Genomic DNA, 27,668 nt, shown 5'->3' on the forward strand with positions numbered 1-27,668 from the left:
TCTGGGTTGACACCACTGAAATCCCACCAGTGGTAGTGCAGTTACTGTGGCATTTCACTGGTCTAACGGATATCGGGCCCTGTGAATCTAAAATGTTGACATTGGAGCTTGTGGTTTTGTATGTGGTACTGTCATGGGGATGACTCAGTGTAACCCACACACCTAGGCTGTGTCTACACTGGGCCACTTATTCCGGAAAATCAGCCGCTTTTCCGGAATAAGCTGCGAGCTGTCTACACTGGCCCTTGAATTTCCGGAAAAGCAACGATGCTCTACTGTACAAAATCAGCCGCTATTCCGGAAAAGCTACGCTGCTCCCGCTCGGGCATAAGTCCTTATTCTGGAACACTGTTCCGGAAAAGGGCCAGTGTAGACAGCCCAGTAGTCTTTTCCGGAAAAAAGCCCCGATCGCGAAAATGACGATCGGGGCTCTTTTCTGGAAAAGCGCGTCTACATTGGCCACACATGCTTTTCCAGAAAAAGGGCTTTTCCGGAAAAGCAGCCTGCCAATGTAGATGCTCTTTTTTCTGGAAATACTTATAACGAAAACTATTCTGTTTTAAGCATTTCCGGAAATTCATGCCAGTATAGACACAGCCCTAGTGTGGTTACTGAGTACTGCAAGTGGCACATAGACCACTGCAACAGTTAAGATCAAGAGACCTCTACAGCACAGGCTGGGAGCCAGCTGGCTTTTAGCTCAGAGGGTAGAGGCTCCTATAGTCAGCTCCCGAGATCCCAGGTTCAAATCCACCTTGGTGGTGGTTACATCAGCACTGAGGCGTCTCCTGCTGGTAGCGCTGGGAATTAGCTGTGTCAGCAGGGTGCCTCCCTCTGGCTGGTATGTCACTTCACTCTGCCCACGTTGGGACTCTGGACCTGCGGCGCTCCCAGCCCATGGCATCCTCTTCAGGACACTGCTCTCTGGCAGTGCCCACTCCAGTGTCCCTTTGTCCCCCTTCTGGGGGTTATCAGCAGTCCTTCATCTAGCGCCTGCCACCATGGCCAACTGCAGCTTTAAGCTAGCTCCTCACCTCAGGGGCAAGCCATGTCAGGGGGGGCTAGATGCAGTGGAAGGGGGGACCCAGACCTGCCCACTGCTCTGGGGCCCAACCTAAGGACCCTCTGACAGCAGCCTTGTCCTGCCCTCCTTCACTCTTCCTCTAGTTCTGTGGGCCACTTCCCCTCTGGCCCTTGTCGCCCTTGTCACAAGGCCAGCAGCCTGGCAGGTATCGGGGGGAGCCTCCCTATCTGACCTTCCAAGCTTGCCTAGTACCCGCTCTTCTGATGTGCTTTACCAGGAACCAGGTCCTGCACCTTTCCTGGTCAGGACCTAATTGTCTACTGTCTGCTGAGCAGCTTTCTTTTACATAGTAAGCGACCTCCTGATTAGCTCATTAAAAGCTTCTCCTTGATTGGCCAGGGCTCTGCACAGGCTCCCTCCTGCCTGCTTTAACCCCTTCCTGCCAGTGTGGGGCAGTTGCCCCACCACAGGTACATAAAGAAACCTTGTGTGTTGCTCCAACCCTCCTGGGCTTGAAGAGCCCAGGGCATCAGCTGGAGCCTGGGCATCTCCACTGATTTTTATAGCCCCATAAGCTCGAGTCAGCTGACACAGGCGTTCCATTGTAGCATTGACCTACCCTGCATTAGAACAGATGGACAAAACAAACAGCCAGATTTTGTGCATAGGCACTGTCTCCCCAATGCTAGGAGGGGAGCCCTGAGCCTCGGGGGGCCAGATCCAGGCAAGCTGAGGGCTGCATGCAGCGCCTGGACCTGAGGTTCTCCACCCCTGATTTAGAGCCACTTCGCCATGAACCCACCTTCTCATGATCTCTGTGTGAAAGTGTTGCCTGTGTCTACAGAAGGTTAGATTTGCTAAATGATTTCATGGGGAAGGGGGGGGGGGGCAGGAGAGGGTGGGAATAGGCAGTGACAGCAGCTTTTTTTATGCAGTGTCTGTTGGAGAAATGTGACCCTATGGGCTTGCCAAAACCGCTCCCTGCTTTGTAGAGAGCAAAGTAATTTGGGGAGTTTTCTAGAGTGAGGTTTTGTTCAAAAGACTTCCCGTGACAGGAAGGGATGTGGGTTAGGGGGAGGTGTCCCTGTTTTTTTTTTTTTTTTTTTTTTAAATGAGTGTGGGATTTGGAATCTTCCTGTGTGAAGGAAAAGTTTACGTGGAAAAGTAGTTTCTTCCATTGGAGCCTGCTTCACTAGTAGCTGGGGGAGGGAGGAAGCATTCTTCAAATGCCCCAGGCATTGAGTCAACTGAGCACAGATTATTTTGTGTGTGTGTGTTTCCTTCTGTTGGAAGCGTTGGCAGTAAGGCTGAGTGCTTTGGAGAACTGGCTGCATTCCACAGCCCAGGGGAAGGCAAGGGTCCATAGTTAAGTGAGGGGGGGAAAGAGTTGAAGGCCTCCGGGGCAAAGGAGGCAAGAGAAAGAGAGCAAAGAAAAGAAAAGAAATGAATCCAGAATAAAAAATAAGGTGCCCTTTTTCCCACCAAAACTTAGCAACCTCAAATCCCAGTAAAGATTGGGGAGAGGGGCGGGGGGGGGAGGAGATCATCCAGGTATTTAAGCACTTAACTTCCATAAGCATCTGGTTGTTCAATACTTTTCGAGGATCAGGGCCAGGGTCTTCATTTTCATAGGTACCGAGTCCCTGTGGTTTCCCCGTGCTTTGATCAGAGCTGAGAGTGATCACCAGGATGAGGTTTGAACTAGGGATGTTAGCGAGTAGTCGACTAAGCTTATCAGGTAGTCGAGTGAAGTATTGACTACATGGTCCCTCCTCCCTCCCCCGCTGCCAGCAAGTGTGTGTATGTGTGTGGGGGGGGGGGGGGGCAGGAGCCCTTGCTAGGGGGAGCTGGCTTAAAAGCCAGCCCCACTCCCCCCAGCACCGTCTCTGCAGTGCTACCTGCTCCCCCTCACCCCCGCTGCCTCTGTCAGAGGGGGGATAGGGGAGGCTGCTCTGGCAACAGCCCCTGTCTGCAGGGGTCCCGGTGGGGAGCTGCTGCCCCCCCACCCCACGGAGAGGGGCTGCTGCCATTAAGCAGCCCATATTTGCGCAGCCCCGTCTGGCTGCGTGCAGGAGCTGGTACGAGAGGAGCCTCTGTTCGTGGTGATCAGGGCTGGCTTCCACAAACAGGGGCTGCTGGACTCAGTGCGAGCCAGGACCGAGCGCTCCTGGCTCACTCTGGTCTGGGACTCTACGCCTCTGCTTTTTAAATATAGTAACAGCCCGCTGGAGCTGGAGCTTGGATGCTGAGTTCTGGCTCCTAGAGCTACCCCTGCTGTGGCTCTGCAGAGCTGCCCTTCCTGACTAATCGTGTAGTCGATACAATTTGTATCGACTACATGAGTAGCCAGATAATCTCAATTTAACATCCTTAGTTTGAACTAAGGAGGAGCAAAAACACCGTGAGAGCCTAGAATTATTTGTACCCTTCCTGACCTTGCTGGAAGAAGTGTCAAACTTTACATTAGCTGTAAATTCTAGTCCTTTATTTTCATGAGAAGTTGACACTTGCATAGATTTTCCCCCCTCCTTTAATCTCCCCACACTGTGCAATCTGATCTGCCTGAGAGTTATCCTCTGTGTGCGCACACGCCGTCTTGGACATGATAGTGTCCTTAAAGCCCCCCTTCCTGAGGTTTGGAATTGAAAAGGGAGGTTGGGAGAGAGTGCTGCTCACTGGGTTAGAATGGCTCCCCCCCTCTAGCCCCCGGGGTGTTTCCTTCCAAATTGTGAGCTGTTTATGATCCTTGTCCCCATCGCTCTACGGCTTTCTGGCTGTGCTGACTGTAATGGTGAGGGGATATTTGTTTTTCTTTCCGGGAGGAGGGAGGCAATTAACACAGCAAGGGACTGAAAATTTACAATCCTACGGTGAGGCATACGTTTGGCATGACCTCTGGGCCCCTTTGACCCGCTGGTGCGGCTCCAGGGGCATGTGCCAACAAGTTACTCGGAGGATGATTTTAGTTAAGTGCTCTAGCACCTGAGCCCCTCACAGGCCTAGGGCTTGTCTACACAAACAGTTCATGGCAAGCCAGGGTGTAAATCTACCCCACACTAACTTGCTGCCCTGTATGGGCTAGGGATGTGTCTAGTGCAGTGTTTCCCAATTTTATTTGGCCACAGAACTGTTTTAAACTGGGAAAATTTCAAGGAACCCCTACGGCTGGGGAGAAAGTTTGTTGAGGCCCCCCCCCCTCCAAAAAAGGACGCAGGAAAAGGATGGGGGAAGGGAAGTGTCTGAAAGCTGGCAAGGAAAGTCTTTGTGCGCCAGCTCCTTTCTGCCTCTTCAAGAGGGAGAAGGGGGAGTGATCGAATCCTTGTGCCGCACTTTGCAGAACCCCAGGGTTCCACGGAGCACCATTTGAGAAACACTGGTCTAGTGTGTTTGTTTAAATGCTTAACCAGTGAGTCTGGACTCCTCATGTGTAACCATAAGGGTTAACCAGTGCTCCGCCCCCTTCCCCCGCTGCCTCTGTATCAGAAGTGGCAGTGGGGAGGGAGAACAGGTAGAAGTCATGGGGAGCTACCCCCCACCCCCTGCATGTAAACGCGTAATCTCTGAACCTTTAAAAAACCTGCTTTTTAACATCCCTGCTAAGGGCCTGGGTGGACTCTGCTGCCGTGCCTGAGAGGTTCCCTAGAGCACTGAGACTCCAGTTCCAAAGCAGGGTCGACTGGAGCGCCCTGCAGAACGTGGCCCGCAGCCGCAGGGTCCTCATGGACCATTCGTGTGGCAGCTGGCGGCAAGGTAGACTTACATCCCAGCTTGCTGCAGTGGACGTGTTTGGTAGCCGGGGAGCACGGGCACCGAGTGGATTGACACCACTTGGGCTGCGAGCCTCCCAGCCTGGATCCCATGCTAGGTTGGAGCGAATGCTGGAATAGCTACATAGGGCCCACGCTACAATTTAAACACACCATCAGCACAGTGATTGGAGTATGGCAGGAGTCCTGCCAGCCCCAGCTTGTAGACACCAGCTGGAGGACTCTGCTGGATAGATGTACCCAAGGCCAAGATGCTCAGTGTTTTGTAAGAGTGTCAGAGGGGAAGCCATGTTAGTCTGTAACTTCAAAAATGAGTCGTCCTGTGTAGGGATATTAAATTTCGATTAATCAGCTAATCGAGCAGTTGAAGGAATTTCCATCAACTACTCTATTAGTTGGTAAGGAGGGAGGGGGACGCTCGCTCTCCCCGTGGGCAGCTCTTGCTACATTTCAAAGGCAGAGGCGCAGCTTCTGGGACCAGGCGCGAACCGGGACAGCTGATTCCCAGCTCGTGCCTGGTTCCCCATTGCACCTCTGCCTTCCCTGCTTCCCCCTCCCCTTCCCACCCCACACACAGAGATGGTGCTGTGGGGAACCAGCTTTTAAGCTGGCTCACCCCCAGCACCAGGTCCTGATTCTCCCCTGCTGCCTCTGACACCACTTGGGCCAGACAGAGGCAGCAAGCGTTGGGTGGAGGGGAGGAGGAAGTGAGTAGCCACGTAATTCGACTAGTTGCTACATCCCTAGTCCCGTGTGTGTGGATAGATAGATAGCATCGTGAGCTTTCATGGGTAAAATCCACTTCTTCAGATGAGCTCATTTTGAAATAAGCTTTTTGCCCACGAAAGCTCATGATCCTATATATTTTTGTTAGTCTCTAAGGTGCCGCAGGACTACTCGTTCCCAATGTTTTGGGCACCTAATTCCCACTGATTTAGGAAAGCCAAGGCCCCAACCCTTCCACCCATGACATCACCCTTGCAGAAATCTCCCCCCATGGGGAAAAGTCCCACCCAGTCCTCCCCAGTCAGCTGGCAAGACGGGCTTGCAGGCAGTTTGTGGCAAAGCAGGGTCTCCCAAGCCTGGAACCAGTGACCTAAACCATAAACCCCCCTTTCTCTGAAATTATTATTTTATATGGTGGTAGCTCCTAAACACCCACAGGGCTGAATCCAGTACTAGGCCTTGTGTGAGCACAGTAGAGACCACTGGTGTAAGGCAAAGCTCATCCATGCTTTCTGCCCCTCTCTGCAAAGCCATTCCCGACGCTTCCCTGTTGCTGGGGGCCAGGCGGTCTCCGGACTCGGTGCAGTTGATACAGTTCAGCTGCCTGTGAATTTGGACAGGATTTGAAATGGGCTTTGGTGGGGGAGGGGGAAGGGAGAGAACGTGAATGGGCTTGGGTGGGAGCTCATTGGTGGGGGTTAGTGGTATCTGGCAGACCAGAGCCCTGCCTGTAACACATCCTGAAGTGGAGATGTGGCACATGCATTGGTTGCCAGGTGGATGAGAGAGAGGTGAATAGTTGTAAGGCTCTTTATGATCATCTTGTAGCCCTGTGATCTGGGCAGCAGGGGGACGTATGCTCCATTGGTACATAGGGAGCACAATGACGTACATATGGGAGCACAGTAGAGCTGAAATAGAGGAGGGAGATGGATACTTGAAGGCAAGTCTGAGTTCAGCTGAGCTCTTGTCTACGCCAAACAGAAGATTGGCTTATCAGTCTTCCTGAGTTTCATTTAGCGAGTCTATTTAAGACTCGCTAAATCAAACTCAGAGTGCCCCTGCCAGTGTCTGATATTTCTCCTTTTGCGAGGAGTAAGGGAAGGACGTTTGCTCCCCTCGGCCTCCTGCTGGGGGCTGCTGCCAAGCTCATCTTAAGGTATGTCGACTCTAGCAATGCATTCTACGTAGCTGTAGTGATGTACCTTAAGACAGTGTTTCTCAACCTTTTTTTTTTTTTAAATAAGGTACCTGTTTATTAAAAAAAAAAAAAAAAAGTACCCCCCGAGTACCTACCGTTTTCAGACGCACATTTTTTTTTCTACGATTGCAATACGTTTGTTTAAGCAACTTAATCATAGCTGGGGGGGGAGGTGATGAAGTTTTTGGATGTAAAAAGTACAAAAATAATAAAGTGCTGTAAAGCTTAAATCAAAAATTCACTTTTCTCCACATTTCAGTTGTGTTGACGTATCTCCCCCCCCCCCCCCAGACTTCTCTCGAGTATCCCTAAAAGTACTCGTACCACTGGTTGAGAGACTGCCGTAAGCTGAGCTGCCAGTTCTAGTGCAGGCCTGGTGGGTCTGAGCAGAAGACCCAGTGCACCACTGGGGAGGTGTGTGTGTTTCATTTTTGGTGTGCACCCAGGGAGAAGCCTTTTGCTATTTAAGGTGAGGACAGCACCTGCTGCAAGGAACATAGACTCCTGTGTTTCCATATATTGCAGGCAGGTGACGAGCATAGTGGTCTCCATTTGAGAAAGCTGGTTGATTATTTTTTCCCCTCCTCCCCCTCACCTGGCTGGGAAGAGATCTGTGTAGCAGTTACAGCGCCGACGCTGTGAGCTTGAAAGGAGGAGGGAGGAACGGCGCGCGTGGCCTTCAGTTGACCCAGAAATGATGCTGTACGGATCATGTGACAAGGCAGAAATAACCCGCTGCAGCAGGGCTTGGTGATGGTGATTGTTCAGCTGTCAGCTAGTGGCATGGTGGAAGTTTCAAAGGAAAACCCAACGGTCTGCCTCTCTCATCTGGTAACTAGCTGCAGCGCATTACCTAAGGGGTGTGTGTGTGTGTGTGTGTGTGTGTGGTTTTTCTTGGACTCCCCGCCCCGCCTCCGCCCTGGGTGCACTTGCACTGGTGTTGTCTCATGAAGTTTGCTTAGCAACGCATGGAGAAATCATTTCCTCTTTCATGAGCAAAACTGAAAGTCCCTCCTCCGCCTGCACAGACATCGCCGCAGTCCTGTGATCTCTGGACGCTGTTTGGATTTTTTTGGTGGTGCTGCTGCTGCTGCAGATAAGGTGGGGATTAAAAGACCCTGTGGCCAGATTCTCAGCTGGTGTAATTGATTTTGCTCTGTGGCACTACGCCTGTTTCATGCCAGCTAAGAGTCCAGCCTTCCCTCGGCCCACACAGTTACTGTTGATGGAGGTGGAGCCTGTGAAAGAAACATGAAGTCATTCGGAGGAGCTAGACTTCGGAACACAAAGGTAAAGCCCTGGTCCTACTGCTGGTAAGCCAGGATTTCACTCCAGCAGCAGCAACGAGACCACTAGCAAAATTGGGGATGTTAGTGTATAGTTTTGTAAATGCTAAACCGATAAGCCTGAGCTTATTGGCTACTTGCTTGACTACACGTGCATCCCCCCCCTCCAGCTACCTCTGATACAGAGGCAAAGTGGGGGGGGCAGTGCCTGTGGGGAGCTGACTTTTAAGATGGCTCCCCACAAACACCTGATCCTGTGGAGCCACCTCTTCTTCCTCCTTCTCCCTGCCGTGTTGCTGCCTCTGATATTGAGGCTGAGGGAGGCTGAGGGAGGCTGGCAGAAGCTGGTACATGCAAGAAGTCAGCTCCGTGGAGCCTCCTGCCCCCCTTGCTGCTTCTCTCCAAGGTAAGGGGGAGGCGAGAGCCGGTGCTTGTGGACAGCCTGCTTAAAAGCCAGCTCCCCACAAACAGTGGCTTCACGAACTGCCCCACCCCTGTGCTGCTGCCTCTGTATCAGCCAGCAGTGTGAGGGTAGGGGGCAGGTGAGATACCAGCGCCGCCTCTGTCCACGGGGAACTTGGGTCCCCCGCGGACAGGAGCTGCTGTCAAACCACAGCATCCCCTATCTGGGGTGGGGAGAAGGAAATGTGGGTGGGACTCAAACCCACAATCCCAGGCTCTGGAGGCTGATGCCTTCTTTATTAGGACTAGTGGAAGCTTGCTCAGATTTTGTACAGCTACATGAGTATTGACTCAAACTATATCTAACATCACTAAGCAAAACACCACCTTCCTGCTGTTGACAACTGGATTTAGAGCTGCATACACCAAATGCTGCTTTCAGTTCTGCTTTCAGTAAGGTCTCTCCTCCCAGGTCCAGGATGCAGTAAAGGCCTGACTTCCTTGGCGTTTAGGGGTTGTCTACGTTGCTGTGATTCTTTGCTTATGTAGAGGTACCCAAGCTAGTGTGTCTTGGAGCAGCAGAGTCAGGCAAAATGTGTGCTCCAGTGTGTGGTGTACATGCCCGCCTGGTACCCTGGGTAATTACTCAGGTTGCTAGCCCATCCCAGAGGTGTAAAAATCCCTGTTAATCCGTTAACTGGTTAAACTACGGGTGGGGGACCTGGATCCAGCCCCTAAGACTACAGGGCTGTTAATGGGCCACTTCACCTTGAGTGGTTCCTTAGAATATGCCATAACTGCCAAAAGATCTTGTATTTATTTACCTGTACCTTTGCCAGACCTGAAGAGCTTTGTGTGTTCTCAAAAGTTTCTCTCTCTTTCCATCAGAATAATAAGAATTCTGGTCTAATAAAAGAGATTACCTCACCCACCTTGTGTCTGTAAGATCAGTATCAATTTCTCACATGCTTTCTTCGTTGTTTGCAGTGTTTGTTAAAGCTGTGTTTTGTCCCAGGATATGGGAGACAAAGTGAGTGAGGTCATTTTATTTTTTTTTATTTTTTATTTACACACCAGCTTCTGGTAGGGGAAGGTATAAGCTTTTGTGCTAGATAGCTCTCTGGCTCTGGGGATGGAAGGAAGTGGAGTGTCTAACTGCTTTATAATCTGCCCCAAATTCTGAGGGGGTTATTGCAGGTGGTCATTCGAAGTGAAGAGGGCTGTTGGGTGTTGGATTGTAATGTATAAAAGGGCCTGAAATGGGTACAATGAAAGCATGGGTAGCAGGTGAGGTCCCACTGGTTGAAGGCAAGCCCAAGCCACACCCCTTCTCCAAGACCCCACCCCCTGCCAAGCCCTGCCCAACCCCAGCCTTCAAGCCCAATCCTTCTTGGCCACCCGGAGGACTGAGTTTGTCACATGGTGAGCCCCAGCCCTCCCTGGCAGCGAAGGCAGTTCTGGGAAGGCAATGCCTTCTCTTGCCCGCATTACCCGCCACCCATGAATGAGAGATGACCTCAACCACCTTTTCTCTGTCATGCTTGCTTAGCCATTACGCTGCTGTTCACGACAAGGCTGTGTCCACGCAGCCGTGTCGCTAAAAGCGGATGCGTGTGCATGCTGTTGGTTGGCACTCTTGCCAACAAACTACTTCCGGCCCCCACAAGCAGCTTTTGCTTTGTTGGCAGCAGAGCATTCTGCCGACACAGCAGCGTGCACTTTCCAGGGCAAAATTTGTGTTGGTGTTAAGCATCCGTGAAGGACAAAAGTTGTGTCGCTTAATTACAAGCGTAGACAGAGGGTGACTTGAGGCACGATTAAACTCGGCTGGCGCGAGTGTGATGGGATGAGTAGAGTGTCTCTCTGAACGGTAACTGGTTCTGATCTCCGATTTCAAAGGTAGCAATGTCGAACTTGCCATGCTAGCTCATGCCACGTGTTCAGCAAATCTGGTATCCAGCTTCCAACAGTACTTACTAGTTGCTCTAGAAGACTCAACCGTCACGAGTTCACAGAAAGCCAGGTAGAGCTCTGTACCTGGTGGACACTCCACAATGGAATTCCTTCCCGGTCAGCCTTTGCCTGCAGCAAGCAGTGTGACTGCCCTTATCTAAGCCATGCATAACTGCAAAATCTCTTGTCGTAAAATAATCCAGCCCTTTGAAACCTCTAGCTACAGGACCTGATGTACTTGATGACCGGCTGGCTCATTAAATTGCACGGACAGGCGACTACATGAAGAAGTACTTGCGCAAGCCCATATTTATCTTCATTCCCAGTGAATTCTTATGGAATTTAACAGCATTTTTCTAGGGACAGCAAACTTGACACACGTGATTCGTTGGCTGAGCAAAGCAAGAGCCTCTGCTCAACTTGATGTCCTGTCTCCGACTGTATTTGAATGTCACATCCAACCCGTTCCAAAACTTCCAGAAATGTGTTAGGCATCACCCTCTCTCGCATCACAGAAAGGTAGTGGGTTTTAGTATGGTGAAAACATGAAGGAAAAGGGGGAGGGATGGGGGAAATCCATCCGCTTCAGCCAGATCTGGAACTGTCTAGTACTCAAAGAACTGTTTGTTTGACCTCCAGCATTGGTGTAACTTCAGCCATCCAAATCGCTCGCACAGAGAGGGGAAAAACCTCATAAATCACTAGAAGATTTGCCTGATGTTGCTTGGATCTCCAACTCGGATAACTTTTTGTTTTTCCTCCATTTCAATCGCTGCCCTGGGGTGGGGCTGAGGAGGAGGGGTTCTGTCTGCACGCTGCCCTAGAGAGAGAGGACAGCCCCAGCTCTCACTTGCAGCCAGGTGAGAAGCGCCTCTCCATGGCTGCTGCAGCTTCAGTGGGCACAGCCGGGGGAGGGGTGCATGTCCCCCAGCTAGGTTTGCCAGGTGTCTGGTATTGACCCAGACAGTCCAGTATTTTTGCCTCCTGTCTGGTTTTAAAAAAAAAAAAAAACTCAGAAAATATCGGACACCTAAAATGTCTGGTATTTTCTGATTTTTTTTTCCCGACTCTCTCCCCCCCCCGGCCAGGAGGTGAAAATCCTGGGTGCTTACCTGATTACGCAGGGGAGCTGTCTGGCCCGGAGCTCGGAGCCAAGATGGCGGGTGGCTGCTGGCAGCCTGTTAGGGCCCAAAAGCCTCAAAAGCATTTCTTAAAGGGGCCATGCTGGTGTTTTGTTTTGCTTAACTCTTAGGGTCCTTTTTTGGGGGGGCGGGCGTTCGGTATTTTTGATTAAACCATCTGGTAACCCTACCCCCAGCTTGGGCATGGTCTGTTTTGTCTGCCCCCTGCACTCCCCAGGCAGATTGAGGAATGCCGCAAACACTGCACTTTCCCCTCACTCCCTGATGAAGGGGAGTAGCCAGCAATGTTCCCATACAAGTGGGGGGTGAGTTTTAGTCCTCCCACCCTCCCTAAAGGGCACATAGGGGGGCAGGAGGCTGAGGGCTAGGGCCATCCCAGAGAGGGGAGACAACTCCCCTTCTTTCACCTGCCTAGTGATTTGTCTTTTTCTGCATGGTTTTATAGATCCCTGTATGCTTGGGGGCAGAGAGCTTCAGCCCCCCCCCTTCCCCGCACACACAATCAAACCCTTACCTTGCTTTAAGATACAAGAGGAAGCTGCATACCAAGTTTGGTGGCCCTATCTCTTACTATTTAGGAGGAGTTCTTGAACAAACAGATGGACAGATAAACTCGCTGGCTCATCAACAGACAAACTCTCTCAAATACCTGCTAGATGATTTTCCCCTGCTTGAAACCAGGGTGAAGCCACAGGGGCAAATAGCAGCTTGCGCTTGTTGGCACCAGGGCGTTCAACCTACACAGTTAAAATGATCACGTTCATGAGGCAGGGTGAACAATGGACTGGGACCCAGGGGAGTTGGATTACGGATGGTTGCCAGTGACATGCTGGTTGATCTTGCGGGTTGCTGGTTTCCAATTTTCTCCAGCTGTACATTGTTGGTAATGATACGTCTTTTCTAAGCAGGGCACTTTGAATACATGGAGGAAAAATACTACATGAGAGAGACAGAGCCGAGTGCCAATTAATGTGGATTGATCCCGCTCAGTTTGGCTTGGTATTAAAAGAACTTGCAAGAGTTAGAAACTGACTTAACGTTTTCTGTCTTTAAAGACTTTTGGAATAAGATGTCCCGGTCCTAATATGAATAAATCATATTTGAGTCAAACTCTGGGGAAGAGATGCTAAGACTCATATGGCTGAGATCCTTTGGTTAGGGGCCATAACTCTGTGGCTTTTCGTTTACATTCTATTCTAGTTTCCCAGGGAATGTAACTTCTGATCAATTACGGCCCTGTGGTTTGAAGAATTCAGTGCTACAGTTTGAAGACTAAATTCTTTCTAGTAGTGCTGGCAAACTCCAGGATTGGAAGGCTGTCTTGAGTAATGTACGCTGATGTCAGTAAATTAATTTAGCAGATGCAGTTTTTGTGTGTCCGATAGTCTTGTTTCTTCTTCGCTTAGGCCTGCTCTACACTGGCGAAGAAAATCGATGTAAGGTACACAACTCCAGCTATGTGAATTGCATAGCTAAAATCGATGTACCTTGCACCGACTTCCCTTGGGCAGCCCCACAGCAGGAGGTTGATGGGAGAAATACTCCTGCCAACTTCTCTTATTCTTTGCAGCAGTGAGGGGTACTAGCACCAACAGGGGCACCCTCAGCATTTGATTTAGCAGGTTTTTACTAGACTTGCTAAATCAAACCCTGGAGTATCGATCACCGGAGCATCTATCCTCCAGCAAGTGGAGGCATGGCCTGTGTTTGTGTGTTGAAGGTCCCAACTGTTTGTTTGTCATTGTTCCAGGCAAGCTTGTGTCTCTAAAGGTTGGGCTAGCCATTTGGTGAGTGTAGATACATTACAAAAAAAATCAAGCCTAGCAATTTTCCCTAAACACACTGAGACCAATTTTCCTTTCATGCTAAGGCCTCTCTAAAGCACCTTTTGTGTTGTGAAGGGGAAGTCAGTTACATTTTCACATGTTTTGAGGCCCCTGTACACTGCCGGAGTAGCACCAAACCCTTCCCTTTATTTTCCCTCTAAATGAGAATCTGGAAGAATGGGGCATCTAGCAGAAGTGTGAATGGAAGAAAAGAGGTGGAGTCTAAATGTAACACTCATTCTATGCTTATCCTCCTCCCCCACTTCACACCCTCCTCATTTCTCTCCCCCCTCCCCTTGTTTCTTTCCCACTCCCATTTGATTTTTGCAGTTGGTGCATGTTCCTACGTGAAGGTTTGGCTGTTCAGTTATAAAGAATTAATTTGCTGGCACACAGGCAGTGAAAAGGTTACTATTGATTTTTATCTCTAATTTGTGGTTGGAGACCTGCACGGTCTTTTGTGGATTTTTATTTGCGTCACCAAACCCAGACGTTTTTATGATATTCTCAGAAACTGGGGTGGGTTTTTGTTTTTGTTTTTTTTGTTTCTTTTCCCAACAGCTCAGCCATGAAAGCCAAACTCAGGCAGTTTAGTCAGAACTCTTGAGCAGAAGATAACAAAATTAGGTTTATCCTGAGGGAAAGATGCACATTTTAATATTTATAGAAGGAGCAAATCATCTCCTCCAACCAGAAGAGTGCATGCAAAGGCAATGTTCCGGGCAAACCACGCTCTGTGGTCAATTACGGGTATGGAGGCCTTCAATGCGGGAGCCTCAATCTGTCACATAGACACTGATTTTGCTCGCAACTTGCTGTAACTATCTCCCGGTACAATCCTGCTAGAGATGCAAAAGTTTTAACTGGTTAACAGAGAAGCTGATGCTTATTGGTTCCAGTTAATGGCTGAACTACAGCGGGACCCATTGGTGGCCGGGAGCCTGCCGGTCTCATTTAACCACGTAATTTTTTAGACGTTTTTTACACCCCTAATTCCTGCAGTGAAATGCACAAGCGCCAGGTGAGACACTGGGACCTAGTATAGATGTCAAATATTTATCTCCTCCCAGACGAGGGGCCTGTCTTGTTAGGCATGGTACAGGTGCAATAAAAGACTGCTCATACCCCAGAGAGCTCACGCAGACTAAATGGACCAGCCAGACAAAGGGTGGGGAAACAGATTATGTAACTTGCTCAGAGTAGAATCCAGGTCTCTTGTCTCCCACGCCAGTCCCCTGTCACCTATCTAGACAATGCTGTGCTCCCAAAAGGGACCTCCATTCTGTTGATGTTGAAGAGTGTGTGTGTGGGGGGGGGGGGGGGGGGGGAGTTAAAACTTATAGCCTGAATTTCAGAGAGTCTCAACAGGAATTGTGCGCCCTAAAGCCCAATGCAGTGTTCCCCTTGACAGCTAGAACACTCCCATAAACCTCAGTAGGAGCAGGCTTGCACCCTACACTGGTGTGGTTGGGGCTTTCGTAAAAGCCAGGATGTAATGTGCCCAAAGCAGGAGCGGTCTGAGGCGGGCTGTGGCAGCTGGCGCCCCAGGTGGAACATGCGATCGGTGCCCCCGCCTGCAGGGCTGTCAATGGACTGACATCATCATTGGGTGCCCCATGACATCATCATCGGGTGCCCCATTAAAGGCGGCGCCCTAGGCGGCGGCCAACTCCGCCTATAGCCACAGGCCGCCCCGGCCCAAAGCAGAATGAAGGCAACAGCCCAAGATCACAAGAGTATAATGGGAAAACAGACCAGGCATGCTTAAGGAGTCACCTGGCATGTGTCCGACAATCTGGCTGAGGATCTGGACTGGACTGTTGATTTTGCTCTCCGCTCTCACTACTGGCCAGACCAGTTTCACACCTACTGCACAAGCAGCATTTCTTCCCTCTACCTGGAGGTATGTCAAAGAATGGGGAGGAGATGAGCTGACCTGAGGGGGAGGAGAAAGTGAGCCATGCCATAGTGCTGACTTGCTGTGAATTGACACTGCGGTGTTTTTCAGAGATGTGGTTGTCTGGCCTCACCTGATGCTAGCTGGTGAAACCTGTTTAGCCATAGCGAGCACCCATCACCAGTGATGGTTAATTAGGAGTGGCCCATGTGGAAATCGGGCTTGTATTATTGTAACTATGCCAGCCATTGAGACGCATCTTACAATAAAGCCATTCCCTGACTTGTTATGTAGTACAGCTTGAATAGTGATAGAAATGTAGCTGTGTTAGTCTGGGGTAGTTGAAGCAAAATGCAGGACAATGTAGCACTTTAAAGACTAACAAGATGGTTTATTAGATGATGAGCTTTCGTGGGCCAGACCCACTTCCTCAGATCAAAAACCAGCTTGAACATCTCTAGTCCAGCACTCTCTGGTCTGGCAGCATCTGGGATCTGGCAGGTGTCCAATTATCATGGATGTGGCCAAGTTTCCTGCCGACCCATAACATTTGTTTACAGCTACCAGACCTGGCTCTCGGTGTTCTGTAGGGATGTTAGCGAGCAGCTGACTACTCGACGACCCGATAAGCGTAAGTTTACCAGGCACTCGAGTGGAGTACGCAACTACTCGCTTCCCCCACACCAGGCAGCAAGGAGTGGGGGGAGAACAGGAGACGGTGCTGGGAGGAGTTGGCTTAAAAGCTGGTTCCCCTCAGCACAGTCTCCACAGTGCTGCCTGCTCTCTCCCTCCTGGCCTGTACCAAAGGCAGGGAGGGGGAAAGGTAGGCTGCTGCAAAGCAGCCTCTGCCAGCAGCAGGTTGAGGTTCACAGCAGGTAGATGGTGTTTTGGCAGCTGCCCCTGTCCATGGGGTCCTGGTGGGGAGCTGGCCCCCTACCCCCACCTTGTGGACAGGGGCTGCTGCTGCCAAGCAACCACTGTTTGCTGTGGCCTGGGCTGGCCACGCAGAGGGGCTCCTCCCGCAGCAGCTCCTGCCCATGGCCAGCTCTGGCCACCGCCAACAGGGGCTGCTGGACTTGGCGAGAATTGGGACCAAGGAGTCCCAGCTCGCGCTGGTCCGGGATGCTGCACTTCTGCATTTTAAATATAGCAAGAGCTCAGTGGCTCTTACTACATTTAAAATGCAGAGCCGCAGCGTGGGCGGCTTCTGGAGCTGCACGAACTGGGACTCCTAAATCCCAGCTCAGGCTGGCTCCAGGAGCCACCCCTGCTGCGACTATGCAGAGTGGTCTTTGTCAACTAATCGAGTCATCCATACAAATTGTGTCGACAACATGATTAGCCAGATAACCGCAATTTAACATCCTTAGTGTTCTGTGCTGTTGTTTAGCTCTAACTTACTCCTAAATGTCTTGTAAGAGCCCAGTCAGCAGTGGAAGTGTTGGTGATGCTGCTAGACAATATTGACCTCCCGTGGTCCAGCAAATTCTCTGGCTTGGCACCAGTCAGGTTCCGAGGGTGCCGGACTAGAGAGGTTCAATCTGTAGTAGAACTGGGAGCTCTACTATGGGCTCTGCCTTAGCCAGAGACCTATCATATTGATCTTTGAGTAAAACTCCACTTGGGAGTGGAACTCAACTGGGGTATGTCTACACTGCAGAGTTTTGTTGGGAAAACGGCTGTTTTTCCGACACAAGACGAGTAACATGGCACTGTAAATCGAAAGTACGGAGGGGGTTTTCCGGCCTTGGTAAACCTCTGTCTATGAGGAAGAAGCCTTTTTCCGAAAGAGCTCTTTCGGAAAAAGAAGTGTGTGGACGAGGATGAGGAAGTTCTTTCGAAAGAAGAAGAAAAAGCTCGGGTGCCCATTCCGCACATAGTAATCACAGCTTACATGTGAGATGGCGTCCATTCATTGTGGACGCTATCTGTCGAAAAAGCAGGTCTTTTTTTCGATGCACTTTGGCAGTGTGGACAGAAGAACTTTTGGAAGAAGTTGTTGTTGTTGTTGTTTCGTTTTTTGTTTGTTTTGTTTTTTTGGAAGATCTCTTCCGGAAAAGCTTCTTCCGAAAGAAGCCTGCAGTCTAGACATAGCCCTGCAGTCTAAACTCTTGCCAAATATGATATCTCAGCTACTTTGTGTGTGTGTGTAAATATGTACTACGAAGATTTATAAAGTGCAGCAAAGACAATCATGAAGGCATAACGAGAAAATTCCCAAGAGCAACCAATAAAAGTTGAATCTGAGATGCTCATGGGCAAATACTTGTAAAGTGAGTTTTTGACAGCTTGTCTCTGACTCAGGAAAAAATAGGAGCCTTCCCTTCTAGGTGGACTTGTTTGGGCTGAGGGGCTGCGGGCGTGTTGTTATCCCTGTAGTTAATCAGCCTAGTGTATTGGTCACGGCTTCATGAGTGTGTCTTTGCATTGAGCCAAGGCTGAAGTAGGGAGCAGAGCTGTGGGTGTGAGTGGCCTGGGGGACTTTCTGTTGAGAGCTGTTTGTGTTGGCTGACTTGGTTCCTTGCCTTGGACTCAACATGACCGTCCTTCCGCATTACTTAGAAAGCCTTTGGAGTTGAGAAGTCTCCCGGGATGTGACAGTCGCTCCGTGTGGGGCAACTTGGGTTTGGAAGAGTGACCTGGTAGACAGGGCTTTTGAGCTCCAATGGAGGAATATTAATGAATCCTGAATTGCAGTTCTAGGGGATTGCCTTAAGCGACAGTCCCCTTAAGTTAGCATGATCCGGCGTTGGGGATGGGGGCTAGGGGAGCAAGGAAGAAGAGGATGGGGGAAACCCAATCCTGAAGTAGGGTCCACGCGATCCCCACACTGGCCTGTAAGCTGCAGTATCTATTGTTGCTTCTGTGCGCCTCCTGAATAGGGAACTCTTGCCAGAGGATCTGTGCGTTCATGGGTCCTGTAACCCCCTCTTTCATGTTGTGCACCACCCTAGCTTACGGTCTCTGACACCCGCTGCAGAGAAGGGTTTCCCCACTTGATGTGCCCACTCCACGCGTGGCACCGCTGGAAATGGGGCAGAGGACAGGCTGTCCCATTTCCTTCCTACACCCAGGCACTGCCTGTCCACGTCAAACAAAGGTGTGTTGGCTTGACTATGGGAATGTTACACTGGACATGTGACGTGTTAAGATGTGCCTAGAAAGGGGCATAGAAAATGTAGTACCAGAATATGATTGGTTGTTTTTTTAGTTTTATCTTTGGTTCAATCTTAAACAGCAAAAACCTGCCATGTCTGTACTTGGAAAAAAAAGGGGGGGGGGGGGGAGTTGGAGGGAGAGGGTGGCACGGGAGTTCTGGCCCTACTGCTGTCTCTGGGATAAACTCCCATGGACTTGAGAGCGGCCAATGCTTCGTCCCATGGTCCGTTATGGGCTGGCTTGTGTTTCTGGCCGCAAGAGTGCCCATTCAAACGCTGGGCTTTCCTCGCTGAGTAGCGGGTCTGTGTCTTGGAAATCTGTAACTGCTGGGCCCTTTGTAGCAGGCGTGTTGTGGTTGAGATGTTACAGCAGGGCCTGGAGTGTACAACTGCGTGCCGGGGCTCCATTTGCAAACGCATGCTAAACCCATAAGCGTCTTGTTGGCCAAGGCCTGTAAAATGATCGGATCCTTTAGAGCCCTGCGTATCCCTGGGTAGCGGAAGGCTCTGCACCCCCCCAGCCACCAGGTGCCAGGGCAGGCCCCCTGCATTGCTGGCAGGGAAAAGGATACGACAAGCTCTGTCCTAAATCTCCCTGCGGGAGGTGCCAAGTGTGGGCCCCACCACCCCCTTGCCTCCCCTGCCTGTTGAGCACTGACCTGCGGAGCCCCGGCCCGAGGTCCCTGCTGCCCCTTAGCCCCAGGCCCTGCCTTCATGCTATCTGCCCCTTCCCTGAAGGACCATGTCCCCTCCTCGCTCATCTGTGCTCCCTGCCCCCTCCCCTCCAGATAGCTTGCTGTGCAGATGCAAATAAAATCCAGACGGCTCGGATGTCGCGTTGAGCCTGGAGGATGCGCATCCGCGTGTTTGTATCTGCGCAAGGCTCTACTGATCCCGGAAAGAGACTTGCACAAGCAGATCTGTCCAGCCAGTGCCCCACTGACTAAGCTGCGTGCGAGCACAGGAGTCCCCACCCCGGTGACTTTTTTTTTTTTTTGCCAGCCCAGTTTAAGACACAGGGAGAAAGGAAATACAGATTGGACCTCTCTGGTCTGGCACCCTTGGGACCTGACCAGTCCAGGATAAAGGAATTGGGCGAATCAGGGAAGATCTGTGGGAGGACGCCAGCCTCTCTGCTGGGCTCCTGTCTCCAGCTACCTGGCACATGCTTGCCCTTCCCGGCACTACCGCACCCTTCAGACTCCAGCGGCCCTACAGGCTTCCCGCTCTAGCTGTCTGGAGACTCTGCTGGCCCCACCATCTGGCTCTGCTCCTAGCTGTTGGCAGCCTCTGCATTGGGGCTCTCTCATCCAGCAACACCCATGGTCCTGCCAGACCACAGATTTTGCTGGACCATAGAGTCCCTGATCACAGCGGTTCAATCTGTACTGTCAGCTGAGGCTAAGAGCAGGATGTCAAACGTGACGTTTGGTGGGTCCAGCGCTCCGAAGTCCCATGCAGCTGTCACGGCCTTTTTTGCAAAGGCTCTGAAATTCCTTCTGCTCCAGTGGAATTCTGGGTGTTTGGCTCTTCTGGAATATCAGGCCCCGTCTTTCTAATCTTGCCTTGTAAAACTCTGCTTGTGGCTTTGGTTTTACTTTCTAAGATCTTGTGCTCATCCCTGAAGGTGGTAGCTGCATCCCATGCCGCTATCTCTGGGGTCTGCATATGCAGTATCTGGAGCTCTCCCTCTCTAGCACGTCAAACTAGGACCAGAAATTTAAAAAAACCCAAACAAACAAAAAAAAAACCCGTGAAAATTTCACAGGGCTGCTGCCTTTCTGACCTGAGAAAAGTGTGTGGGCAGTGAGAAGCCACATTTACACTAGACAGTGGTGCATAGCCAGTTTACTGGTAAAACAAACCCAGCAGCTAGTTTACAGGAAAGCACAATCCAGGAATGCAGGTCTGCTGCACACAGCCAGTGGCTGCCTGCTGCTATTTATCATTGTATTTCATACAATGCTGTATTATGCAACAGCTTTATTATGCAGAAGGCTCTCCTGCCAACTTTGATGAATGTTTCAGATGGTCCTTGTGCTAGGAGCTGTACCCAGGCAGGATTAAAAAAATCCACAACTTTATCCCAAAGAGCTTGCAGCCTAAATAAATGAGGGAAATTCAAGTTGGAGGTGGGAGCAATGCAACTTCCATAGTGGCTCAGAAGCTGAGTGGGGATTAGAACCCACTGCACTTCCATTTTAGTGCCGCATGTTAGCCATTGACTGGGGTATCGCTCCTACTAAGCTAATTATTGCAGCCCAAAGGATTCTTGTGCCTGCTAATGAGTCTCCTGTCTCTTGAGACGTGTCTCATATTGACTCTAGGCCCTACCTGGTTGTGACCTGCTCTGTGGTCGATTCAGTTTGGAAGCCACAGTCCTGCACTTCCAGATCTGATGCTAATACTGAGTGACTGCAACCTTTGCTTTGCTATTGCAACTATTGCTGAAGGATCTGACCGAGGGGTGTGTGGTTGTTGTTTTTGTTTTGTTTTGTTTTTTATGGCCAAGGATCCAAGCCCTATCCTGGGCTTTTCTTTATCCAGTCTCATACCCTCGCCCTGGGCACGTACATATGCAGGAATGAACAATTGTTGGCTTTCAGAGGCCTTATCCCAAATTACAGACTTTCCAGTCACCTGCCAGAGAGGCAGTAACAAAATACAGGACTATGTAGCACTTTAAAGAGGCAGTAGTGAGCAACAGTCATAAACGTGGTACAGCAAGACACTGAGTGGCTGTGTAGTGTGCTGCCACCCAGTGTGTGCCCAATAACTACACCCTTTTGTGCCCATTGTGTGTGTTCCACTAAACCAGCGGTTCCCAACCTTTTCCGGATGGGGACACATTTTGACAATTCAGGAAGACTTGGTGACCCAAGGCAATTCAAAAATGGGGGGAGGAGAGGGGCAGAGCCACCTGGGGAGACACTGGGCGACCCTTTTGAATGTAATGGTGATCCATATTTGGGTCCCGACCCATAGGTTGGGAAACCTTGCCCTAAACCAATTCACTGCTTTGATCCCAGAGGTCGTGTGGATGGGGACCCCACTACTTTATCCCCTGTGGACGTTCCACTGCACTCATCCCTCTGCAAGTTGCTTTGTAGAGAGCACGGTAGGCTGGGAGTCTGGAAACCTGGGTTCTATTCCCAGCTCTGCTACTGGTGTCTTGGGTGACACCCGTGGGTTAAGTTGCTGTACTGCACAGAGCCTCAGTTTTCCCATCTGGATAATGGGAATAATGATGCCAAGTTCCTTTGTAAAATGTTTTGAGTTGGGCTGATGAAGAGTGCTGTATAAGGGCTAGGTCTGACTGTTAACCTGCCTGCATTTAGATCATGTAAGTCTTCTGGAAAGTTCCAAATGCATAACAGGCACGACTGTAAATAGCAGTGACTCAGTCACCTGTGTCACCAAAGAGACCCCAAGGCAGCATTAGGACTTCCATGCTTTCGTCAGGACAGTCCAATAGGAGGTAATACCGTTCCAAACCAGTGAGCTGGTCAGAAATAACTGCTCCACAGAGGACTGGGTTGTATGCCCCCTTATCATCTAAGCTCATGCATAGTTCTGTTTGCCCTTCAGTATTTGATACACCCTCTCTCTGGGTTTTCTAGCATCTTTCATTTATGGACCCCTAAAATATTTCAAATGGAGGTGCGGATCCCTTGGGAATCTAAGAACTGCACCACCCAGGATCTGCGGACCACAGACTGAAAACCAGTGGATTAGATCTCATTTTTTTTTCTCATCTGTAACTTCTATGACTCTTCTGCATGCAAGTTGCTGCATTACATCATGTAGACAGAAAATATTTCCAGTGGAAACTTGAAGAGACATTAAAGAGGACTAGAAATATGTTTGTTTTTCCTTTTAATTATAAATCTGATTTTCCTTCGACTGCTCAAAGCTCATGCTTTAGTTTAGGCATGTTTTGGTTAATGTAATTCAGATAGACTAAATTGCTTTGAGGTGTTTTTTTGTTTAGAAGTCTTTGAAGCTTATGTCTGCCCTCTGGGGGTGTGTGACATAAAAACAATGAGAAATCTCTTTTGAGGTTTATTTTATGTTAGGAAAAACACAAGACACAAATAACAATATTTCTTTTGTGTTTTCTTTGAATTTCAGTGACCAAAATATTGACTTTTGTAGCAAAATCAAGATGGTCAGGCACTGGAAGCTTTGGTGTTTGGAGTCCAACTTAAGTTTTATTCTTTACTTCAAGGCAAAAAAAAAAAACTATTTAGAGGCAAAGATCCCATCAAGACCATATGCTCCTTATTTCGGGTGCTGTACAGAGTTCCAGGAAGACACTTCCCACTCTATGGAACACAGTCTGAATGTAGACCACATGCTCTAAGTGGGTGTAACCACCAAATGGAAAGAATAGAGAGGGGAGGCTGAGGGTAACCACAAGAACAGGAAGTCCTGGGGCAATATAGACCAGCTGCATGCATACACAGTTGCAGATGGAAAGTAACTGGTCCTATCTCCATTATTTTGTAGTCTATTTGGGTGAAGATAACTATTGTAGGCAATTGTCTTTTTTTTTTTTTTTTTTTTTTTAAGTGGCTTAAAGGATCACTTAGGAAATCATAGAATGCTAGACCTGGAACGGACCTGGAGACGTCATCAAGTTCAGTCCCCTGCCCTCATTGCAGGACCAACCACTGTCTAGATCAAGGATGTGGAACCTCAGGCCCAGAGGCCAAATGCGGACCCCTCCCCCCCCCCCCACTTGCCTAGATCCAGCCCCCAAGGCTCAGGGCCCCCACAGTATTGGGGAGCCCACACTGGTGCTCTAGCCCACCCCACTGCCTCACCATGGGGTTGGAGCACGCAAAATCTACTAGGCTGGGCCCCCCTCCGCTCTGGTGTGTGAAGGGAATGTGAAAAGTGTCTTTCTGCTTCTCTGCCGGGGGCCACGTCAGTGAGGAGTTTTTGTTTTTGCTTCTTACTTGTATGTGGCCCCTGACTGATTTTTTTTTTTTTTTCCCGTGGGTCAGTGGCCCTCAGCCCAAAAAAGGTCCCCCACCCCTGGTCTAGATCATCCCTGACAGATGTCTGTCCAACCTGCTCTTAAATATCTCCAGTGATGGAGATTCCACAGCCCTCCTAGGTAATTTTTTCTAGTGTTTAACCACCCTGACAGTTAGGAAGTTTTTCCTAAAGTCTAACCTAAACCTCCATTGCTGCAATTTAAGCCGATTGCTCCTTGTCCTATCATCAGAGGCTGAGAAGAACAATTTTTCTCCCTCCTCCTCCTTGAAACACCCTTTTAGATGCTTGAAAATGGCTATCCTTTCCCCTCTGACTTCTTTTTTCTAAACTAAACAAGCCCAATTCTTTCAGTCTTCCTTCATAGGTCAAGGTTTCTAGACCTTTAATCATTTTTGCTGCTCTTCTTTGGACCTTCTCCAATTTCTCCACATCTTTCTTGACATGTGGTGCCCAGAACTGGATACAGTCCTCCAACTGAGGCCTAATCAGTGCAGAGTAGAGCGGAAGAATGACTTCTCGTGTCTTGCTCACAACACTCCGGTTAATGCATCCCAGAATCCTGTTTCCTTTTTTTTTTTCTGCAACCATTTCTCAAGTTTGTCCATCATTTTGAATGATGACCCTATCCTCCAAAGCACTTGCAACCCCTCCCAGCTTGGTATCATCTGCAAATGTAATAATCGTACTTTCTATGCCAATATCGAAATCATTGATAAAGATCTTGAACAGACCCCTGCGGAACCCCACTTGTTATGCCCTCCCCGCATGTATTAGGAATGTGAAAAATGTGTGCAATTAAGTAACTGTGTAACTGCTGAAAATTCCAGCAGTTACAACTGGGGCGACAGACAGGTCCCCAGGAGCTGGTGCTTGTGGGGAGCCAGCTTTTAAGCTGCCTCTCCACCAGTACTGGGAGCTTCTATGTAACACGGTTACACTTTTACATCTCTAGCAGGAATGGACCCCTCCTGCTCACTCCTCCCTCCCCCCAGTAGTGAAATCACAGACAATCATTTTGGTGCTGTGCTGCTTAGCGAAAGGAAATAACGTCCCTGGGACAACTTCCAGACTGCCTGGTTAGCTGTTAGTGGTGGTTTGCTTATTTGAAATGCAGTAGCACCTACAAGTCCCCAACATAGACTGGCCCCTGACTATGCTAGAGGAAAAAACCTCAGTCCCTTCCCCAAAGACTTTAGACTGTAACCATTTGCTTTCTTGATTCCCCACAGGTGAGACTGGTCCGATACATCAACAGACAACGGCAGTGTAAACTGAGTGTGCCTCTGAATGACAGGACAGTGGAGCTCAACAGCTACCCACGATTCAATGACTGGTTAGACCTCGTCAATGTAAAGAAAGAAGTTGTACAGGTAAGGGACAGATACCTGCCTCTTCTGCACTGAATTTCTGACTGCCAGCTGGTGTCATTCAAACTCTTCAAGTTACATAAAGCAAGGGGCTTTTTGCAAAGTATAAAGGATTGTACAAATCATTCAGCTCAGACAATAATATGACTTTGTCTGGATTTGAGCTGCGGTACTTGGCTTTGAAGTGTGCTTGATCTGAAGGGGGGGGGGGAAGGAAATCCACACCGATAATAACTCTGGCTCTTTAAGAAGCACAGGGACTTATGTAGCCCATGTTGGCAAGCGTACCTGGTCTCATCCCGTTTCAGGTCTGGATGAGAGGAGATCAAACAGGTTTTGCAGCGTGTTTTGTTTGTTTCCAGCTCCGTGGGCGGCAGCAAGCACCCAAGCCCTCTTCCATCGCCAGCTGATGGGAAGAAAAGGTTCTTCTCTCCTGTCTGAGCCCCTCTTTCCCCCACTCTTTTGGATAGGGTTAATGGGGAATTTTCCCCCAGCTATAAGGCAGAGAGGTCAAACTGTAGTTGAGCTGCTTACTATGGATTGGGTACCTTAATGTCTTGCTTCATTTATGAATGAGACACCGGTTTTTCTCAAACATGCCTCCACTATCGGACCACCATGTAGCGTGTTCACCTCGTATAGTTCAGAAGCATCATCCTCCCAACAAGCCAGACGTCCACCTGTACCGCACCGCACTGGCTGCACAGGGCTGGAGGCCCCTCTGTTCCTGATACAGGCTAGGAAAGTTACTTTGGATTCTATTACATTAATTGCACCATTACACTATTGCATCTGGCAAGGCAGACTCGGGTCTGTGTGTGGGGGGGGTCTTGCCTGTAAATGGAGAGAGGGGTGGGATTCAAGGGTGGAGTTTTGCATTTGGCTCCTACAACATCCTCCTTTTGGGCTGGTGGATATTTCGTGGGGATATTTCCTCTTGGTTTTTGTAGGGCTTCTGCTGCCTGCCTCATCACTGTGAATTGGGAGCTGCTTTTCTGAGCTTCGTGGGTCAAATACTGTGGTGTAATTGGTGCAGCTCCAAAGGAAGGCAGTGGGGCTACACCAGTTTATACCAGCAGAGAATTTGGCTCCTTGGGTGTAGAGTTTCATTGAAGTAAGCGAACAGGCCCATGGACAGGACAGTTGCCCTGGAGCCTGTTGATTCAAAAGGGCCTTGGGGCTCTTGGCTGCTGCTACCACGGCAACAGCTGGAGCCCGGGTTCTTTACATCACTGCCAGATCACTGCCTGGCTTTTACGGCTGAGGGTGTGCTGCAGTCCTGCTGGTACTGAAGGCTGCCTGCCCTATCCCTGCCTATTCTGCCTGAGTCTCCTCCCCTTCAGGGGGCATGGAGCTGGGGCCCTGCCCCACCTTGTTCAGGGGCCCAGAGGCTGTAGGGCCCCTTAGGTGAGAGAGCAGAGTCTCGCTGGGTTAGCCTTGGTTGAGAACACCAGAAGGATTCCTGTCCTAGTGGCTTGACGGAGTAAAATCTCTGGGCACAACTGAATTGGAGGGGACAAAAAACTTGTGTGGCAAAGGAGAGCCAGACCCTTTGGGCCGGATTCCCAGAGGCGCTGAGCACCCACGCTTCTGGCTGAGGTCAGGGAGCACTGCAGGTGCTCAGCACCTGAGACCCAGGCCCAAGGGGCATGACTCTAAGAGAGCATGGCCCCTGTGTAGTTTAATTCTCCGTGAAAAATCCGTGACTGCAAGAAACCACTGACCGCCCCCTGTGGGTAGCCTGCAAATCCTGGCGCTAGCTCTGTCCGTGGCAGGAGCATACATTCTTCGTATCGGTTGGATTATTGGATTTATGGCGGCAGGCAGCTGGCAGAGTTCTTCCTTTGGCACTGGGTGTGCAGCAAGCGCTTGCTCACCTGCTATAGCGCCACTGACTTCACAGGGTCCATTCCTGGGAGCTTTCAGCTGCAAACACACAGCCTAGAGCCAGGTGAACTGCTTGGTGTCAATTCCTGGTGTTCACAAATATAATAAGCTGATGACCTTGCGTAAGCAATGAACGCTGGTGTCTCTGGAGTGCTAGGTTCACATGCCTATAAAAGGGCAGAATCTGTCCCAGTTGTAGGACTTCAGGGGTATGTCTAGACTACATGCCTCTGCCGGCAGAGGCATGTAAACTAGGCTACCTGACATAGTCAATGAAGCAGGGATTTAAATATCCCCGGCTTCATTAAAATAAAAATGGCCGCCACGCTGTGCTGGCTCAGTTGATCGTCGGCACAGCGCGCGAGTCAAGGCACGGATCGGTCAACAGGGGAAGCCTTTGTCGACCACTCCCTTATGCCTAGACATACCCCAGGACTGGACCTTGTGGTTTTATGTAGAACATAGGTCGTTAATCAACATGTTGATTTGGGCATTCTTGCAGCAGTGCAGTCTGTTCCTGGGACTGACTGGCCAAATTGTTGTTGGTTTCTAGGGTAACTGGAACTCCCTTCGGCAAAAGAGCTTTGTGTAACTTTTCTTGGAAACCCCTTCAGTGGCTGCAGAATGGAGGGGAAAGCCCCTACCATGCCCCATCCTGGGCGTTTCAAAGAGTCTGCTTGGTTGCTAAGATGGTGAGCAAATGTGCCAAGAAGAGAGAATTTTCCCACAGCTTCTGGCTCCCACCATCAGAAGTACCAGTGCTGTATAAAGCATTGATTTGAATTGCTTCTCCATCCCAATTCTGCTTTTTTTCCCCCCTCAGTTCTGATCCTTTTTCATTGCCAAGGGTTTTCTCATGCAGTGGCAGTGGCTTCTGTAGCATTTATTTGAGTGGTGCAGGAGGATTGAAATGCACAGCAACGTTTATCCAGTCCTACTTTTTGGTGGGCTTGGAGGAATGAGCCGGGGGAGGGGGGAAGAGGGAAACTAGGAACGACCTGGACTTTTAAACCAAAGAGAGGATTGTA

The 27,668-nt window shown here is 49.9% G+C and overlaps 1 protein-coding gene across 1 annotated transcript in view; it reads left to right on the top strand.

The window, feature by feature from the left end:
* LOC142819259 (kinase suppressor of Ras 1-like) overlaps positions 1–27,668 on the top strand; it is a 98,330-nt gene that overhangs the window by 57,817 nt on the left and 12,845 nt on the right. The window contains exon 2 of the mRNA XM_075904846.1: positions 24,616–24,756. Coding sequence (XP_075760961.1) covers positions 24,616–24,756 — 141 coding nt within the window. The remainder of the gene's footprint in view (positions 1–24,615; positions 24,757–27,668) is intronic.

The sequence above is a fragment of the Pelodiscus sinensis genome, chromosome 21 (genome assembly GCF_049634645.1).
Source record: "Pelodiscus sinensis isolate JC-2024 chromosome 21, ASM4963464v1, whole genome shotgun sequence".
Lineage (NCBI taxonomy): Eukaryota > Metazoa > Chordata > Testudines > Trionychidae > Pelodiscus > Pelodiscus sinensis.